This window comes from Ceratotherium simum, chromosome 13, assembly GCF_057802395.1.
Source record: "Ceratotherium simum simum isolate JZ-2026a chromosome 13, ASM5780239v1, whole genome shotgun sequence".
Classification (NCBI taxonomy): Eukaryota; Metazoa; Chordata; class Mammalia; order Perissodactyla; family Rhinocerotidae; genus Ceratotherium; species Ceratotherium simum.
Genome location: NC_141912.1, coordinates 16,847,100 through 16,866,588, shown reverse-complemented (window position 1 = coordinate 16,866,588; position 19,489 = coordinate 16,847,100). Strand labels below are relative to the sequence as shown.

Genomic DNA, 19,489 nt, shown 5'->3' with positions numbered 1-19,489 from the left:
AGATGGGACTGAAACTGGGCATAAAGGTTGAGCATAGGTTTAGCCGAAGGTCAGTAGAGAGGGCACATCCAGACAAGAGGAAGCAACATGGTATCAAGGAAAGCTCATGGACTCTGAAGTCAAACCTGGGTTTAAATCTCAGGACTCCTACTTTGGTTCTCTTTTTTTTTTTTTTTTTTTTAAAGATTTTATTTTATTTATTTTTTCCCCCCAAAGCCCCAGTAGATAGTTGTATGTCACAGCTGCACATCCTTCTAGTTGCTGTATGTGGGACGTGGCCTCAGCATGGCCGGAGAAGCGGTGTGGTGGTGCGCACTCAACCACTAAGCCATGGGGCTGACCCGTGGTTCTCTTAAACCATTTAATCTCTCTGAGCTACAATCTATTTTCTGCAAAATGGGAAACATGGAGATGATAATACCTATCTCATATGTTGTTATAAGCGTTAAATAGGTAACAATGTGCTATTAATGGAAGGTGCCATAAATGGTACTTCATTTGGCTTTTCGATAAGTGAAGATGCAGAAGTGGGAGTGAGCGTGGTGGATAGCACTGGTCTGAGCAGAAGGTGCGTCATTGGGGGAGCAGTGGGAGACCTATTTGTACATGTTGAGTGAGGCCAGATAATAGGAAATTTAAAGAGCTAGACTAAGAAGTTTAGATTGACGTGGTGAAAAATAGGGGCTGTTGGAGTGATGTGGTTAAGATAATGCTTAAGGAAGATTCTAGAATCATGTCCACCATTATTGCCTATGGAGACCATTCTAGCCTTCTACAATATGTCACATCCTTGGATATAGGACACACTTTTTTTTTTTTTTTTTTTTTACCAGAAATAACTTTATTAAGTACAGATGATAAAATTCAAATGTGAAACTCAAGATTTCTATAGCTCTTCATTACAAATAGTATGTTCAGAAATAGTTGAAAAGATAAAAGTGATTTTTAAACTACTGGTAGCCTAAAATTTACTAAATTTTAGTTTGCATGATCATATCAAATACCATATTCCAGTTAACCCTGAAATAGGATTCTCTCAGCTGATAGAGCAATGTCTATTTACAAAATTGGGGGAGAAAATTTCTTATTCTTTAGATATCCTCATTAGTGTACAAATACTGTAACCACCTTAGCAAAAAGTAAAATTCTTGCTTGCTCTTCTCTCAGGGTTGTTTGCATTCATTGTAAATAATCTGCCTAGTAAATACATTACTGGTAGATTAGTTAATTGGTTTCTATACTAATTTGATTTCCTTTCTCTTCATTAAAAAAAATAGCAATCCTTCTTAATTGTGAATAGAAACATTAGACAGAAGCATTCATTCTCTGATGGGAAATAGAGGAGATGGAGAAGGGGAAGCACATATTTCCTGAAACCGACCTATTTGTCAGGCTCAGTGAATAAAGGCATCATTGATACTGAATCAGAGCTCTTGAGGCAGCTCTCAAAACTTGGGGGGACAGAGAGGAGGGGAGGAGAGAGAAAGATAAGTGCATGAATTGAAAGAGCAAAGAGAAGCAAGAGCTCTAAATCTCATGTGGTGCGTAAAAGTTAAATTCTCAATTATGTTTTATGTTATGCTATTTATTAAAAGCTATAGCAAGAGCTTCCACTCTCAGGCTTTCCGATTTAGAAATACATAATTCAGGGCCGGCCCCGTGGCTTAGCGGTTAAGTGCGTGCGCTTCGCTGCCGGCGGCCCGGGTTCGGATCCCGGGTGCACACGGAGGCACCACTCCTCCAGCCATGCTGAGGCCGCGTCCCACATACAGCAACTAGAAGGATGTGCAGCTATGACAGACAACTATGTACTGGGGCTTTGGGGGAAAAATAAATAAATAAAATCTTTAAAAAAAAAAAAAAAGAAATACATAATTCTGTAGTATGTATAGTGGCATTGCAGTGAGTTGGTTGGAGTGGTGGAAGCATGTGGGCTGCCTGGGTTCAAATCTTGGCTACACCACCTCTATCTGTGTGAGGTCAGGTGAGCTACTTACTGAATCTTGCTACACTTCTGTTTCCTCATATGTTAAATAAGGATGATAATAGTTCTGATGACCTATTTATGTCAAGTATTTAAGTCAGTAGTGGCGTATAGGAAAAGCTCACTTAATTTTTATCATCATCTTTGTCATTGTCACGTTGGAGCCGTAGTAAGGCTAGTAGCATCATTCCTTTGGAAAGAGAACGGGTGTGCTGGAATTTACGAGACCTGGTTTTGCCACAAACTGCTAAACTTTGGGGATGTCTGTTTCCTCATCTGTGAAAGGAGGAGATATGGCCTGGAATGATCTCAGCTCTCCTCCAGCGCTCTGATGAAACATGAATCGGACATTTTATGCTGGCCACACAGCTGTTGCAGTGGACTTTTCAGAGGCAAATCAAAGGCTTGTTTGTTAAGCCATCTGAATTGCATCAAATCATGCTTTGAGACATTTTGCATTTTATATTCCCTCTCATTATTATTACCCTTTGCTTAGGTAGTCATAATAATGCTTGTCTGGCACATAATTTTGAGTCTTTAAAGCAAAAACTCTTGTGCCAGGGCTAAGAAGAAAACAGAAATAACCTGTAGAATTAGGCACCCAAAGCATGGCATTCCTACATAAACCCACATCTTCCCCCACAACCTCATATATACATGCACATAGACGTAAATCCACATTTAGGATTATAAAGTTATTATATTATAGTGAGTACTGATAAACTTGAGAGCATCATAACAGATAATAGATCTTTGTAGATGTTTAAATCACTACTGATTGCAATTAAGGCTTTCTCAACAATAAATCAATACAGTTTTGCCACTGCCTGAAATGTGTCATGTTGGTAAATAACAGTGACTTCCAATAACCTTGGTTTCAAATTTCTTCCTAGTAGGTGAATGTTTTTCATAAGCCTATTTTTCTATAAATCTTCGTACCAAAAATAAAACTCAGTCTGGTGGTGACATATCTGGGGATCCATGTGGACATGAACATTTCCTGGCCTGAGAGATTCTAAACTATTGACTTAGAAATTATATAACAATTCTCACCATATGGCATGTTGCTCAAATTTGCTGAAGCTGTGTGTTTTCAGGCATTGTTAATACCCTGCAATTCAGGAGAAAGGCTGTACATCAGATTCTCGTTCTGCTAGCATTGCTTTATACCGTGAGGGGACAGCTGAGTGCCTCTGAGCCGTGGGCTGTTGCTGTGGGGAGAGCAGCCATGTTTGATTCTGTTCCCAACATGGGAGATTTTATCTGCTCAGAGGTAGAAATGATTTCTGTTTCACATTGTTTAGCTGCGCGTCACAATTTACATCCTAAAAGCTGACAGTAACCAAAATAGAACCAGTTTTTTAGCAGAGTTCCAATATTTCTTTTAGCATGTTGTATTGATTCATTATTTTACTGTTCAAGTGTATATGGAGCACTCAGCAAGTGCCTTACACAGAGTAAATACTCAGTAACCGTTAGCTGTTAGGTTTATCAAAACCGTCATTTTCCCGATAGTTATGAGAAGCAGCAGTAGTTGACTGTTTGAAAAGTTTGTTAGAGATGCACTATATATGGTGCATGCCATCTTAAAAGACATTTATGAAACAGTCCCACTGCAGAATCCTAGACTTTTATTTTTCTCTTACAGTCTTATACAAGTTGTTTCACCCATACCTAATTTGACAATCCTTTTAGTGACTCACCTTTATCAAGTTGTTCCTAAGCATCCAATTTAGTTTTCTCAGAATCAGCAACTCTGTTTTTGCATTTGTTATTTATGTAATTACAGAGAAGTACACCAACATAAACCAGTTTAGGAGCAAACACTGACCTCTTGTAAGAACGTAGCTCAGCTGGTGGGAGTCCAGAGAGTAGCCTCCCAGCTGGGGTGCTTTAGCGTGCGGTGACCATGCGTCAGTGTATTTTACAGTTGGAAGAGAGAACATTGGTGAATTCAGAGAAATGGATTCGTGTAGATCAGTTAAGAAAAATTTCTCTGGGGACCGACCCCGTGGCTTAGCGGTTAAGTGCACGCGCTCTGCTACTGGCGGCCCATGTTCGGATCCCGGGTGCACACCGACACACTGCTTGTCCGGCCATGCTGAGGCCGCCTCCCACATACAGCAACTAGAAGGATGTGCAACTATGACATACAACTATCTACTGGGGCCTTGGGGAGAAAAAGGGAAAAAAAGAAGGAGGATTGGCAATGGATATTAGCTCAGGGTTGGTCTTCCTCAGCAAAAAGAGGAGGATTGGCATGGATGTTAGCTCAGGGCTGATCTTCCTCACAAAAAAAAAAAAAAAGAAAGAATGAAAAAGAAAAATTTCTCTGAAATAAATGAGCTAAGCTATTATTAAATTAACAAAAAAAGAGTATATGTGTATCCTTCTCTTTTCGTTCTCACCTCTACTCCCCTATTTGTTAATCCCACCCAACCCCACCATCTTCCACACTTTCTTCATCCATATCTATTCCTTAGAGTATTGGCACCCAGAGACATCATCTAACTTAATTAGGGGTATTTAGAGGTGTGGATAGTAATTACAACAAAAGACAATGTCATCCTGAGTGCTAGGTTCCCAGCAGTGTGCTCATCTCTTTACGCGCAGCAGGTCATTTAATTGTCAAAACACCCAATCAGATAGAAACTATTATTGTCCCCATTTTACATATGGGGAAACTGAGGTTCAGGGAGGCCCTACTACCTGTGAGAGAGCTGGAAGCAGTGGTAAATGTGGATTTTGGTCAATGACAATTATGTGTAAAGATTTTTTTTTTTTTTTAAAGATTTTATTTATTTTATTTTTTCCCTCCAAAGCCCCAGTGGATAGTTGTATGTCGTAGCTGCACATCCTTCTAGTTGCTGTATGCGGGACTCGGCCTCAGGATGAATGGAGAAGCGGTGCCTCGATGCGCACCCGGGATCCGAACCCGGGCCACCAGCATCGCAGCGTGCGCACTTAACCACCAAGCCACAGGGCCGGCCCTGTGTAAAGATTTTATAGGATTCTGCTGCAATCCCAGGCTCACCTCTTTTCTCTCTCGTCCCCAAAAGAGGCTGTGTTAAGGAAATCATAATGGCATGCTCTGGCTTGGAACCTAGCCAAAAATAACGCTAACAGCATTCTGCCATTCTGCCTCCTGCCAGAAGTTCTCTAGAGTCCTGAATGCCTGTGTTAGGTTTGGGCTTTGTTTCAGTGTCCCTTCAAGTGCTGTAAACTCTGTGCACCCCACAATGCAGAAAAGACCTTGAGTCAAGCATGCTTCAGTATCAGAGAGAGACAGCATAAAACGCTATCGAGCAGATAGAAGTGAAGAACATTTACTTTTTCAGCAGTTGTTTTATGTGAAAACACCCTTCTGGATAACTCCAAAGTGCATTCTCTCCTAGACAATCCTCCCAGGTAAGGTGGCTTATTTTCTCCTTTCATCCTGGGCACCGGTGCCTGACTCCTTCCTCGGTGAGTCAGCCGCTTTATCTGACAACAAAAAAGGAGCCAATGTTCACTGCCAACTCATGACTAGTCCCACTGCTGTCGCTGGGGTGGAAACATTCGTCTGGGTGAGTCACCCATGCCATGCTGCAAGTAAGACTCCCAGGGACTGCAAAGCTGATAGCTCTTGGATGCCACTGTGGAAAATGGCCTTCTGGTCTACCTTTACTCTCCTGACCCAGTTTCTCAGGATCCTTTTACCAGGCCCTTTAATGGCAAGCTTCTATAGTTGATTAAAACTTAAATCTAGTGTCACCAAGTCAAGCCTTAAGGCCTTAGTTCCTTAATCTGAACTCTGTAGTTTTGGGTCATTTAGCTTAAACCAGGTTTAAAGTCTCTACATGTGGGCCAGCCCCGTGGCCTAGCAGTTAAGTGCACGCACTCCACTGCTGGCAGCCCGGGGTTCATAGGTTCGGATCCCAGGTGTGCACTGACGCACTGCTTGTCAGGCCATGCTGTGGCGGCGTCCCATATAAAGTGGAGGAAGATGGGCACGGATGTTAGCCCAGGGCCAGTCTTCCTCAGCAAAAAAAGAGGAGGATTAGCATGGATGTTAGCTCAGGGCTGATCTTCCTCACCAAAAAAAAAAAAAAAAAAAGTCACTACATGTGACAATTTCTGCGAGTTGCACTATTTGGAGAGGGATTTACTGAAGCCTCGTCCAGGTTAGGCCTTCCTCACCCCTTCAGGTATGTGTGAAGAACCTGCCTGGTCCTGTGCTCTCCAGCTGCTCTCATTTGGAGCTGGGCCATCTGCCAAGTCCGGACTCATCAAAATCACCATGGCTGTCAGCCCTGTTTAGAAGTGGAAAAACACCCTCACAAATGAGCAGGCCCAAGAATTCCAAGCCATAAATATTGAGCTTAACCATTTTTTTTCACTCTAACTCCAATGAGAAAAGAGATGGGGGAAAGAAGGAAAACTGGAAACTCTGTTTAAAATGATAAAATTATTGATTGTGTTAGAATCTTGAATGTTCTTCTGTGTAGCTACTGTAGAAAAATGAGAAATTTCTGTGCATATGTTCTGTCCAGCCTTATGTTGCATACTTAGTGTTTTATTCGGTCGTGATTTATGTGCGACTGCCTGGTTTAATGCAGATGGTAAATAAGATAGGGGGATGCCCTCCCATTTTGTTCTCCCGTTTCTTAGAACATAGCCCGCTGTGACTGTCTCACCCTGTGCCTCCTCAGTAGTCAGATGTTAAGCATATGAATGATAGGTGCCTCTTCTCTTCCAGCCCTAGTTTGTCTTTGACGTTTCACTATCAGGGCCCTGCTATAGAGAGAGAATTACCTTGGTTACTCAGCTCCCAATGCACACATGTAGTAGCTTGGAGTCCACTGCTGTTATTCCCGGTAGGGACAGATTATGCACCAGTGTGGAGACTCAGGGTGTTAGCTTTTCAAGGGCTGTATCATGTGTGACTCAGGGTTGGGTGTGTCAGATCTATGACTGCAGAAATTCCATACAAGAGCCCTCTCTACTGTTCTGACATTGTGTTATGGGTTGCTTGGGGCATGCTTGTATTTTAAGACTTGTCCACATGGTTACAGGAGGTGTAATCATACACCCCACAGAGGAAATTGGTGCCTTGGTCATGGTTCTTAACAAGCGAGGTCAGGTTTGCCCTGTGGATTCCCTGCACCAGGCATGTGGAGCCGACATCTGGGTGGCTGCCTCCTCTCTGGCATCCTTCCGCTGAAAAGCCACAAGGCTTTTGGTTTTGACAGTGTTGCGGTTTGCTCAGTTTGTCTGGGGTAGAAACAAATACTCACAGATCCTCCTGCTTCCCACAGGACTTGTGAACTTTCCCTTATGGGCTGGTGTGCGGTTCCCCTAGAAAACAGCCCTTCATTCTATTTGAGTGTGAACTGTAGTCGAGGAACATTTAGGGTGGGGATACTGCATCTTCTCTGGATCCCTGATTCCCACCATCCAACATAAACAGCTCCTTTTTTTGTGAACTGAGCTTCGAAAAGCAGTTGGCAAGTTGTTTTTTCCTATGCCGAAAAAGGGGACCGCTGTGTTTAAAAAATAGAAACAAAGTAAAAAAAACCCTTCAATCTTTTGGACAAACCACACTCTCCTTAATAGACCATATAAGGGTCTTTGATATTTAATATTTTCTGTCTATTACAGAGTGAAGTGTAGCCACTGTTTGTGTTTCCCAGAGAGCTGGTTCTGTTAAGGAGGACAGGAGGCTGTTTAAAGAGTCTACAGTGCGTTTTCAGGCTTTGATGGACAGTCTGGCCTTTTTTATGGTTGTTTCTTATTGTACCATTGGTGCCCTGAAAGTCACCAAACCAAGGAACTGATTAAGTATAACCCCAGCCAGGGATTCATAAGCTAAAAGCACCAGAATAGAAAAATAAGGGGAGCTCTATAGAGTGCATTTCTATTCACAATTTTATTAATATGATTTATTATGTTGGGTTCTTTTCCCCCTGTACCTTTCTGAGATATCTTAATGTTATAAACGAATGGTAAATATTTTTCTTGCATTGGACTACCTGGGTTGGCATATCCTGGCCCAAGTAATGATATTGTTCCTTTTCCTCTCCCCATCATGACACACCCACACACACACACACCCCACACACACACCACATACACACTCATTCACACACACACACACCCCCCTCATGTGTGAGAGTACACTACCATTATATTTGGTCAGTGGAGTTTTAAAAGTGGGACCTCTAGGGGAGCTAGAGAAATAGCAATAAATGATTCCTTTAAAAATTTTTTTCTAAGAACAGGTATCCTTTCTTTTATCTTTGAAATTGGATTGCCTCACAGAATTGTTACAAAGATGGAGAAACTATTGTAAGGAAAAATAATTAGATGATTACTTCCTTCTCTACACCCAAATTAATTATAATTGATTAAAGATTTGAGGGATGATATTAATAAGGGATATTAACTAAAATATAATCTAGACGTATAATGGCCAGGCACCATGGTCAGTGCTCTACCTGTATTGCCTTATTAAATCATACCAGCGACCCAGAAAGGTAACAGCTATTATACCTGTTTTACTAATGAAGAAACCGAGAACTTGCCCAAGGCTACACAGCTGGTAAGGAGTAGAGTTCAGATTTGAAAATAAAAGTGTAAAAAACAAAAACAACAAAACTAGAAGAAAATATGGGTGAATACCTATATAATTTGGAGTAATAATAATCCAAAAGGAGTTTGGAAGCGTAACACATACCGTAGGCCAAAATCATAAAGGAAAAGATGAAAAAAGATTTGAATATGAAAGACCAAAAGCTTTTGTATGACAAAGAACAACATAAGACTGAAAGGTAAATGACACACTGGGAAAAAATATTGTCAGCATGATGGACCCAAGGTTAGTGTCCTTAACATATGGTGGGCATTTTTAATAAGTAAAAGATCAGGGACTAAACCAATTGATTTGTAGCAATAAACATAGGACCCAAATAACCAATTTACTAAAGAATAAATACAAAATGAGCAATAAACAAAGAAAAGGAAAATTTTAGTTTAACAAAACAAGAGTTTTTTTTTTTTTTATTAGTCAAAACCAAGAAGAATAATAGCCAGTGTTGTCGAGGGTATAGAAAAAAGGACTCATGCGTTGCTAGAAGGCTTAGTAATTTGGTTTTCTGGAGTTCTGCCTAGTAAAGTCAATAGAAAAGTACACAAAGATAAATACTTAAGGATAAATATTGCAGAAAAAAGCAAAAGGAAATAAACCAAATATCCATAATAGAGAACTGATTGTATCAGTTAAGCATACAGTGGGAGGCTCAGCAGCTATAAAAAAAGCTTTATGTTGATAAATCTTTGTAGAGGTGGGAAAACGTTCGTTATTTCTTAACAGAGAGTAAATTTCCCTTGAAACGTGAAGCCATAGTGATAAAATGTATTCCAGCTTCTCTAGAATCCAGTCTTGCTTAGATTTTTAAAAATATGTGGACTTTACCATCTTTATATTTATCCTTTTATAAATTGTGCTTCAGGATAGCTGTTTAAGGATGGAAAGGAGAAAAATTCTTTCCAGAAACACAATATAATTGTTTTCTGTTTTTTCATCTTTCATTTTGTGTTTCCCAGAATTTTTTCCTTTCCTAGTTATCACTAAAACTTTATTAAATATGATAAATCCAAATTATATTCTGTTTGTCAAGCATAACTGTAAATATCTAACTAAAAGAACTTGACTTTTTGAAAAGCATATGTATATATTTGGTGGAAATCAGAGAGACTAGTTTATTTTCTTCAGTCACATATATTTTAATGTCCAGGAGGTTACTGTGGGTGTAAGTACAAGTGTAATCTGTAATTTTTATCAAAATTATCCAGTTAGTAGATACATATTATGTTGACATGTCTATCTGCACCCCAGTGCCTTATTTAACAAAGGCTACTATAGTCTTTAGGGGCTCATTAGAATTTCAAAAAGTCATACTTTGACCAAAGTGTAACCTCTAATACAATTAAATATTTCTTTTTAAGTTCAACAAACAATATTTTGATGCTTTAATCATCACTAAAGAGGAAAGGGGCCCCCAATTAAATACACTCCAGTCTGAAGACAGCAATGTCAACATAGGGATAATTCAGTAAATAAGAGTGCCTACTGTGTGCCAGGCATTCTGCTAAGATGTAACAACTCCTGATTTCAAAGGAGCTCACAATGTGATGGTGGAGACAAATATGGAACAAAAATAGTGTGGTGTGATAAGTTCTGGGAGTTTGTCAAAAAAAAAAAAAGAAAAGTACCATGGAGACCAGAGGTGGGAGTAGCTGATTCTCGGTGTTATGCTCAGCATGAGTCACCAATTGTGGATGGGCATCAGCCTTAACATTCAGGAGTCAATACAGACAGACCCATGCACTGCCACTCGCTGGTGGTGTGATCTTGGGCAAATGACTTACCCTGTCAGAGCCCCAGTCTCTTTATCGATCACAGTCCATACCTACTGTACTGGGGTATTGCAAGGATTCAATGATATTAAATATGTCAAGTGTATTGCAAACAGGACAGTTGATAAAAATTCTCTTCTTCTTAGTAGCATAAATAATAGAAGTATACAAGTTAAATAGATTAATTCATATCCTATTTGATGTTTGCAATAATTTGGACATAGGCTAAACTGAAATTTATTCTTGTATTTTCATATCCTGGAGAATTCTTTGATCATTTGGTTTATTTTTCATGCAATATTAGTTACACATTCTGGGTTGGGTTTTATTTTCATTTTACATATCATGAACCTATTTCATGTAGCTTTATAGCATTCATTCTTGTTTTTTTCAACAAATAATCTTTAGTTTAAAAGGCCGTGCCTACCAAGGAAAAAGATACGTTGTGATTTGCCTTTGAAAGAACATCAAGCAAATAATTCCTCATAATTCCAGCCTACTCAGCATTGCGAGCAGAAACCAGAAATATTGTATTTCACTACCTGCTATAGGGACAGATATGAATTCTGGCTTGGTTAATAACTTCAGGCTCTGTGTAGTCATGGTAAAAGCTGTTGACCACAGTGCTTCTCTGCAGTTGCGTCCTTTCATCAACTCAAGCTCTTCGTTTTTTTCAAGTTACTAAATACGAATTGAAATCATGAATTTCGGTCAGGATGTTTGACCTCGCCAAGTCTTAAAGCATCTTGTCCCCACCCTCCCACTCCCTTCCTGGGGGCTGGTTAACCAGTGTGGAAGATCAAACAGGATTGCTCCATTCATCTGCTTGTGCCAAGAAAGCAGTGCTTTTAGAATGCCTTCCAATGGCACTTGAGTCTGGCTGAAGACCGCGATCAGTTCTCACAAGCCTGAGCAGAGGCTGTTTAATTCCCGATCTTCTACACTACAGGGCTCAGCTCCAGATTTCGGGCCTGCCTTTTGGCATGGACCTTGGGAACACATGTGAAGTAGGGAATATCCTTTGAGAAAACTTAAGAAAAGCAATATTGCTATGTATGAAAGGATCAGCAGCAGGATGGGTCAGATACTTTCTTACTGAGTACAAGACTCTATCATACTTAACTGTAACATAAAAGCAATCTTGAAAGTGTGTGTTTAGTGGATAATAACTTTGACAATACTTTATTCGCAGAGTGTGTGTGTGTGCGTGCATACACACACGTCTTTAGGTACTCTTCACAACCAACCTGTGTGTTTAGGAAAGCCTCTTATGGTTACACCCTTTTAAAAAATCCACATATTCCGCCAATATGTTTTGAATACCTCTTAGGTACCAGGCTCTGTGCTAGATGTTAGAAGTCAGAAATAGAGAAATAAGGTTATATAAATTTGGTATATTTTCTTCCAATCTATTTATTTTACTGTAACACCCATGAATATCACACACACACACTGACATGTTTTTCCATTATATGTACAGTCTGAACGTGACTTTTTTTTACTCAACAATGTTTTTGAGTTCTAGCATAGTTTATACACATAGATTTGTTTTTTTTAACATGGTTTGTAATATTCCATCATATAAAATAGTCACATTTTACTTATCTACTCTTTTACTAATGGGCATTTTACTGATTCCAACTTACAGGATTGTAAATAATGCTGCCATGAACATCCTTTTACAAGGCTCCTGTGTGGGAGTGTGCCTCTCGGGTAGATGCCTCACAGTGGGGCATAGAGTGTGGGCATATGCCCTTCTACAGGTGCCATGAAATTTTCCTTCAGAAAAATTTTCCTTCCTTCCTTCCGTTTGTTCTCCCACCAGCAGCTTATGAGAATACCTATTTCCTCAATCCAGCTATATTTGATGTTGTCAGAATTTTATTTTTGCCAACCTACTGGTTGACAATATTATTTCTTGCTTTGTGTTTACACATTTTGAGGAGTCCCATTCTGCGGCCATACTATGCCAGAGTATAACAAGGGACTGCCAAGACCAGATCCATCTTGGCATGAAAGAAAAACATACACCCAGAAGTGTATGTTATGTTGCATTATTTCCAAATGTAAAAGGAATTGTCATGTAGGATAAAAAGGTTAAACGGACTTATTCTGTCAACCAACAGAATTATTAAGGATTTTGTACTAGGCACTAGGATTACAAAGATAAACAGATTATAGTCTCTGACATCAATCGGGGTTCTCATTTCTGTGGAGGAAAGAGGTACTTAAACCAGTAGTTTTTGCAAATGCTGTCATAGTGAATGTTGTAAGGACTATAAGAGCACAGAGGAAGAATATCATTTTACTTCTCTTAATAATGGAGAATGAATGTTAGAAAGTCACCTATTTCAAAGGGTAGTAAATGCCACCTTAAGTGTTTAAAAAAATTTTCACACCTTCACTCTTCAGCAGACACTTCCGTAGGATATATAGTATATGACAGAACACCCCTAAGAGCTCAGTAAGCTGTAGACAGGCTCACAGAAGAGAACTTGTCCCCAGACGTCCCATGGGGACACAAGTGAGAGGTGCCTGTGCTTAGCACATCACTTCCACCAGCAATGAACAGTTTCTTAGCACTTGGCATGTGCTCAGCAGCATGCTAGGTACAGAAGTGCAGACACATACCAAGATGTGTACAACATGGTCCCTGCTCATCAGACGCTCAGAATCCAGATGGGGAGATAAGACAATTTATGTTTAATGACATTTTAATACTAACTTATGAGAAGAAACTAAACCAAATTTAAATGATGCTTCCATATGGCCCACTGACAACAGAAAGGAAACTTGAATGCCTAGAGAAATATCTTAGAGGGAAATAGTGGGTAGAATCACAAATTGATCCAGGTACTGAGCTATGGTTTAGAAGAGTAAATAAAATTGCATATGTTAAGCTCTTAATGCATAGCTCTACGTACAGTATGCATGCAATACAATTTTAATATCTTTTTAGATTGAAAGAATGCTGTTAATAACTGAGACTCAGTTATTAATACAAATATGTCAAGAAAAATCATTCTTTTTTAGTTTTTTATTATTTGTTTTGTGTTTTAGGTCAAGAGGTGGTTTTCAAGTGCCTTGGGGAAGGAATTCTTGAAAAAGCCTTTCAGGGGTATAATGCATGTATTTTTGCATATGGACAGACAGGTACGTAGCTGCTTTTATTTACAGTCACTGATATTAAATATGCATTTCTTAAAACATAGAAATAGAAAACACTTTGTGAAGCAACAGAAAATGCTTCTGACTCTGGGTTTAACTGAGTTAGGTGATCAAAAGTAACCCTCTTGTTGAAGGTTCAACAGTTTTGGTAATTGAGTAATTTCAGTGTTAATAAGCAAAGCTAGTTTCAAACTATTAGGTGTCATTTTCCTAAATTATAGTTTTAACCTGTGTTTGAACTAGAAAAATAATTACTAGTCTCTCAATATAAGTGTTATGGTGAGAAACTGTAGACAATCTCATAGTATCATCCTGTACAGAGGACTTTTCACAAAGGTACAAAAGTGATGATAGATTATTAAACCTAGGCTCGTGGCACAGTTGGTTGAAACAAGCAAAACAAAAATGTATTGATGGCTCAGCCATTAACACCCTGAGCCACCATTATTTCAACTATAAAGTGGGAGTAAATTAATAAATCATAATAGTAAATCATAGTACTGCCTGTTGTCAATTACAAGACAATTAGGAGACTCAGGCAAGAGAATATATATCAAAGCACTATCACAAATATAAAATATTTGGGGGATAAAATACTGTTAATGTTACTTGATAATATATAGTTGATATTTACTATACATACTTTTAAAGATTATGTATTTTTAGTGGTTACATTTGTACGCATCCATCTGTAAATGAGGTGCCCTCTGGATCTCGCCCTGAGAGTCAAACTGAAGGCTGTGAGTGTAATGGAAAGGAGAGTAGCCATGTTGTCCGAGCGCCCAGGTTTGAGGGCGAAGTTTGCCACTTCTGCCGTGTGGCCGCGGCTGATACATGTAGAAAACTCATGTGGTTGAAGTGTTACGTTTTGCTTCCTCTTCTATCCTCCTTTCGTTCTGCTTGCTCTTCTCCAGGCTCAGGAAAATCCTTCTCCATGATGGGCAATGCTGAGCAGCTGGGCCTTATTCCAAGGCTCTGTTGTGCTTTATTTAAAAGGATCTCTGTGGAGCAAAATGAGTCACAGACTTTTAAAGTCGAAGTATCCTATATGGAAATTTATAATGAGAAAGTTCGGGATCTTTTAGACCCCAAAGGGTAAGTTAGTGATTGAAATTGAGCTTGGAATAGGGGTAATAATTTTAAATGATCTTAAAGTTAAAATTGCAAGTGAATATATTTATTTGAGCCCTTGATCACTACTCTGGTTTCAGTTCGTTTACTAAGAAATCCTCAGCTCCTCAAAGCCTGTTGGTGTGCCCAGTATTCACAGTTTATCTTATATTCCTATATAAGGTTGCTTGCATATGCCATTTAAAAAGATGTTTTTACTATCAGTATTGGTTTTGCCACCATAGTTTATTCATAGAAATTGAGTTAAGAATGATGTATTGATCCTTCCTTTTATGTTGGAAAGCAGAACCTCTAAATTGGAGGTAAAGTGGTTGAAGGACTGAAAGGACCCAGCGGAGGCAAGTGGTTCTATTCCTGGGCTGTGCATTGGAATCACTGGCGGGCTTTTTAAGGATACACTGGCCTGAGCCCCACCCACCACAGGGACTATGAATCAGTAAACCCAGGGGGAAACCCAGGCATCTGTATTTTTTAAATAAATATTTTTTAAATAAAACTAGGTGATAAAAAGCAGGTGAGTTTGATTTATAGAGATAGGAAAGGGACATTTACTTTCTTGTTTTAATTAATATTTTTACTGATTTAAAAATAATATATATTTATAGAAAATTTAGAAAATAGGTAAAATGTAAGAAGAAATAAAAATGACCCTTCATCCCACCACTCAAAAATAAATTATTAATACTTTGGTACATTTTGATCCTATGTGTCAAGTGTATGGTGTGTGTGTGTGTGTGTGTTGAGGTCATTCTCTAAATACAGTTCAATGTCTTGCACTTTTTTTTTTTTTGCAAGGAAGATCAGCCCTGAGCTAACATCCATGCCAATCCTCCTCTTTTTGCTGAGGAAGACTGGCCCTGAGCTAACATCTATTGCCAATCCTCCTCCTTTTTTTCCCTTTTTCTCTCCAAAGCCCCAGTAGACAATTGTATGTCATAGTTGCACATCCTTCTAGTTGCTGTATGTGGGATGTCGCCTCAGCATGGCTGGACAAGCGGTGCGTCGGTGCACGCCCAGGACCCAAACCTGGGCCGCCAGTAGCGTAGCGCACGCGCCTAACCACTAAGCCACAGGGCCGGCCCAGTGTCTTGAATTGTTTATGCAACATAATGAATACTTTCTCATGTCATTAAAAAATATTTTTAAATGCTTTTAGCAGCTATATAATCAAAGGTATAATCAAAGATATAAGATCAAAATTATGGGTGGCAAGGAAGGGACCCAATCACAGGAAATGTTTATATTTACTTTAAAGTTGTTAACTATTTAATGCATATGAGAGACCATTTATAATACATGTAAGATATAAAGAATAGTAAAATCAATGACTGCCCTACTCACCGTTTGGCTTAATAAATGGAACAGCCCATTCCATTCCCTACCCCTCCCCAAGGTAACTACTATTATGAATTTTATATTTCTCATTATCCTCCTTTTTAGAGTTTATACATAATTTTGCACAATTTCCAACTTTGTGTAATGGCATCATAGTGTATGTGTCCTTTGATGACTTGCTGTTTTTCCCGTCAATGATTCATTCATTCTGATATATGAAGTAATAATGCATTAATTTTTATGGCTCTTTAGTATTCCATTCTATGATTATTCCATAATTTATTTATCCCACCTCCTGTCATTTGTGTGGTTTCTACTTTTTACCACTACAGTGCTGCTCTAAGCACCCTTGTACAGTTCTCCTGGTATGCAAGTGCAGGAGTTTCTAGGGAATACACCTAGGGGTGTAATTGTGGGTCCCAGTATACTGAATCTTCAACTTTACTAAGCACTGCCAAACTGTTTTCCAAAGTGGTTGTACCACTTTACACTCCCACCAGCAGTGTACAAGAATTCCAGATGTTAGACATCATCACAAGCACTTGATATTGTGCTAGATTTACTGTTTTTGCTCATGAATAGTGTTAAAGAATCTCTGGTTATGTAAGTGAAGTGAGCTGAGTTCTGGATCTTGTGCATTAGAGTAGCTCTCTTGAGGACCTGCATTTGGTCTGCCCCTGTTTAGTACAGCGGAATTGCTCCTTGTCACACTGAATTCCTCATTCTTAAAGTTAGTATAACCTACTTTTGTTAGGGTTATTGTAAGATTAAGTCTGTGCTAAGACTTTTGGAAGCACTCAGTGATTCTTAGTTCCTTTTTTCCATGCCAAGCATTGACTCTTGATCTGAAAGGTGTTTAATACCTGATGCCATGAAAAAGGTGACATACACCATATGGTCATAATATATGTAGCTTTGCTTTTAATCTCAATTATTTACTGATAAGCTATTCAAATGGGTCCCAAACCAGGTTTGCCATTTAAAAATTCAAAAGAGCCCTAAAGTCATCACCAGCAGAGCCAATTCTAAATATAGGATACATATAAGTAACTACAAACAATTGCTGTATTGTAATATCACCTTCTGTATAAAATTGTCAACACAGAAGCAGCATAAATCAATGCAGACTTGCAAAAGTAAAAGTAAAACACTTTAATTTTGTTCACTACTTGGTCAAAACTTTAAGACATTATTTACTGAGAATGTGCATATTTATAATATAGCCTTAAGGTTAAATTCAGTTCTGGCATGTTCTTTGCTTCTTTTTCCTTTTGTTTTTTTCCTCCTATGTGAAACTGAAGTTCATCTACTAAAGCAACTTAGCCTAACCTAGTATTCTGTGTGCTTGCTGTGTTGTTTGGGAGTAGAAATAGAATTTTTTAAATAGTAAGTTACTTTAAATAGAATTCAGAGTATAAAAGGCATTTCTCATAAGGAATGCTGTTTTCCTAATCCAAATAAAGTAGCTTTTAGTATATTTTTTGATCATTAAAAAATTTCTTTTGGAATTGCAATATTAGTTTCTGAGTACTTAGAAAGATAAAAAAGCTTCCAAGTTTGGTTTGATTCATTCCTTTTTCCTTCCTCCCAAAGGAGTAGACAGTCTCTGAAGGTTCGAGAGCATAAAGTTTTGGGACCATATGTAGATGGTTTGTCCCAACTGGCTGTCACTAGCTTTGAGGTAAGTGTCATTTTTTGAAAATGTCACTAAAAAAGTGGCAATAAATCAAAGTGTGTAAGTAATGTTGAATATATTTTTACGTGCATGCCCTATAGCATGTTAATACCATTCATGATCTCAGAAACCCAGTATCAACACCTCCAAACGGAAAGGGCTTATAAGCACACTTGGCAGCCTACTTTGTTGTGAAGGTTTTACACTGTGGCCCAACGTTGTGCAGTTGCTGTATATTTTCACTGATACCACTCTGTTGAAACTGCTCTCCCTAATGTTGCCAGTCATGTCCTTCTAGACAAATCTGGACAAATGTAAACAGTATTTGGTAGTTAATTCAACCTCTTCTCTTTGACAGGATCTCCTGCCTTAGTTCTCATTACTTTTCACTCTTCTGGCTCTTTTATTTTTCTGAATCCCTCCTCTCTCCATTGGCTGGCCTGTTTCCTTTTCCTACTCCTTGATTTTTATGCCTTCTTATGTCCTGACTGGATATTTTGCCCTTATTTTTATTGTCATCTCTTTGGAAATCTGATAAAACAAACTGCTCTCTGTTGCTGAAGAATGCCAGTGAATGAATGATAGACAGCCCTACACTTAGTTGTGCTCTCTCTGTGTTGTGGCTGTGCCACCATCACCTCAGACTCAGGATAACTAAAATTAACATGTGAGGTAACTCTCTAGCCATTTAAATGAAGACATTTTTAGTGGGGCTCAAATCAGAAATATAGAGTGCAGTCATCACTTTAGAAACACTGAAATTCTGAAATGAATGGAGACTCGCTCTGGCATAAAGGTGCTAAGTCAGCACTTTTGCTAAGGGGCCTGGTTCATAGCCCAGTGTGGTTGGGGTCAGTGTCCATCTCATCCCACTTATTAGTAAGAGCTAGGGAGCTTGTGATTTGCATCCCAGCTCCACCTCTTACTAGATGTGGGAAAAGTTATTTGACTTCCATGAACTTCAGTGTCCTTGTGTGTAACATCAGGAAAGTACTTCTTTATAAGGTTCATTCATCAAACATTGTATAAGAGTCCATAGGTTCTAGGTCTTCTAAGGCAGGTGTACAAAGATGAATAAGGAACATTCCCTGTCCTTGGAGAGTCACAGTGTTGGAGGAGGGAGGCAAATAAGCAGGCAGTAGTAGCTATACGGAGTACAAGTTAAGCACGGGAGAGTTAGAATAAAATAAGGTAACTGCCGTTATTGAGTATCTGCAGTGCTCAATAAATATTAGCTCTTCTCTCCCCTAGGAACTGCAAAGGAAAAAATAGCTACTTAGCAGACAAAGAAGACAATTGTGAGATGGAAAGAATGGGAGAAGTGTCTCATACACTAGAAAGCAGTGAGGGAGGTGGAAGCTCAAACCAAGCTCAACGGAGGAGAGGCAGGGAGGTTTTTATGGAAGGGTGGTAACGAATGCATCAGAGGGATCATAATGAATACATACATCTGGTGGGCAGGACTGTGTTGTTGTGTTTCTGCTTGTAATGTTTTCCTTCTGCTTTGCCTCTAGGATATTGAGTCATTGATGTCTGAGGGAAATAAGTCTCGGACAGTAGCTGCAACCAACATGAATGAAGAAAGTAGCCGCTCCCATGCTGTGTTCAACATCATAATCACACAGACACTTTACGACCTGCAGTCTGGGGTGAGGGGTTGCGTAGAACCTTTGTACAAGAACTCAAGATATCTACAGTGGCAAAGTGTTTCGTGGCTGGATTCAGTTGCTGAGAATTTTATGCCACCTCTTCTGCTTACTAGATGAGCTATTTTTCTTAAATTATTTAATTTGTTAGAT

The 19,489-nt window shown here is 39.0% G+C and overlaps 1 protein-coding gene across 5 annotated transcripts in view; it reads left to right on the top strand.

Moving 5' to 3' along the window:
* KIF13A (kinesin family member 13A) overlaps window positions 1–19,489 on the top strand; it is a 196,498-nt gene that overhangs the window by 102,995 nt on the left and 74,014 nt on the right. For 4 of the 5 annotated variants that reach the window (XM_087438063.1, XM_087438060.1, XM_087438061.1 and 1 more), the window contains exons 5-8: window positions 13,442–13,534; window positions 14,464–14,644; window positions 17,609–17,696; window positions 19,205–19,339. In XM_087438063.1, the coding sequence (XP_087294189.1) occupies window positions 13,442–13,534; window positions 14,464–14,644; window positions 17,609–17,696; window positions 19,205–19,339 (497 nt within the window). The remainder of the gene's footprint in view (window positions 1–13,441; window positions 13,535–14,463; window positions 14,645–17,608; window positions 17,697–19,204; window positions 19,340–19,489) is intronic. The other variant, XM_087438062.1, reaches the window with a different exon arrangement.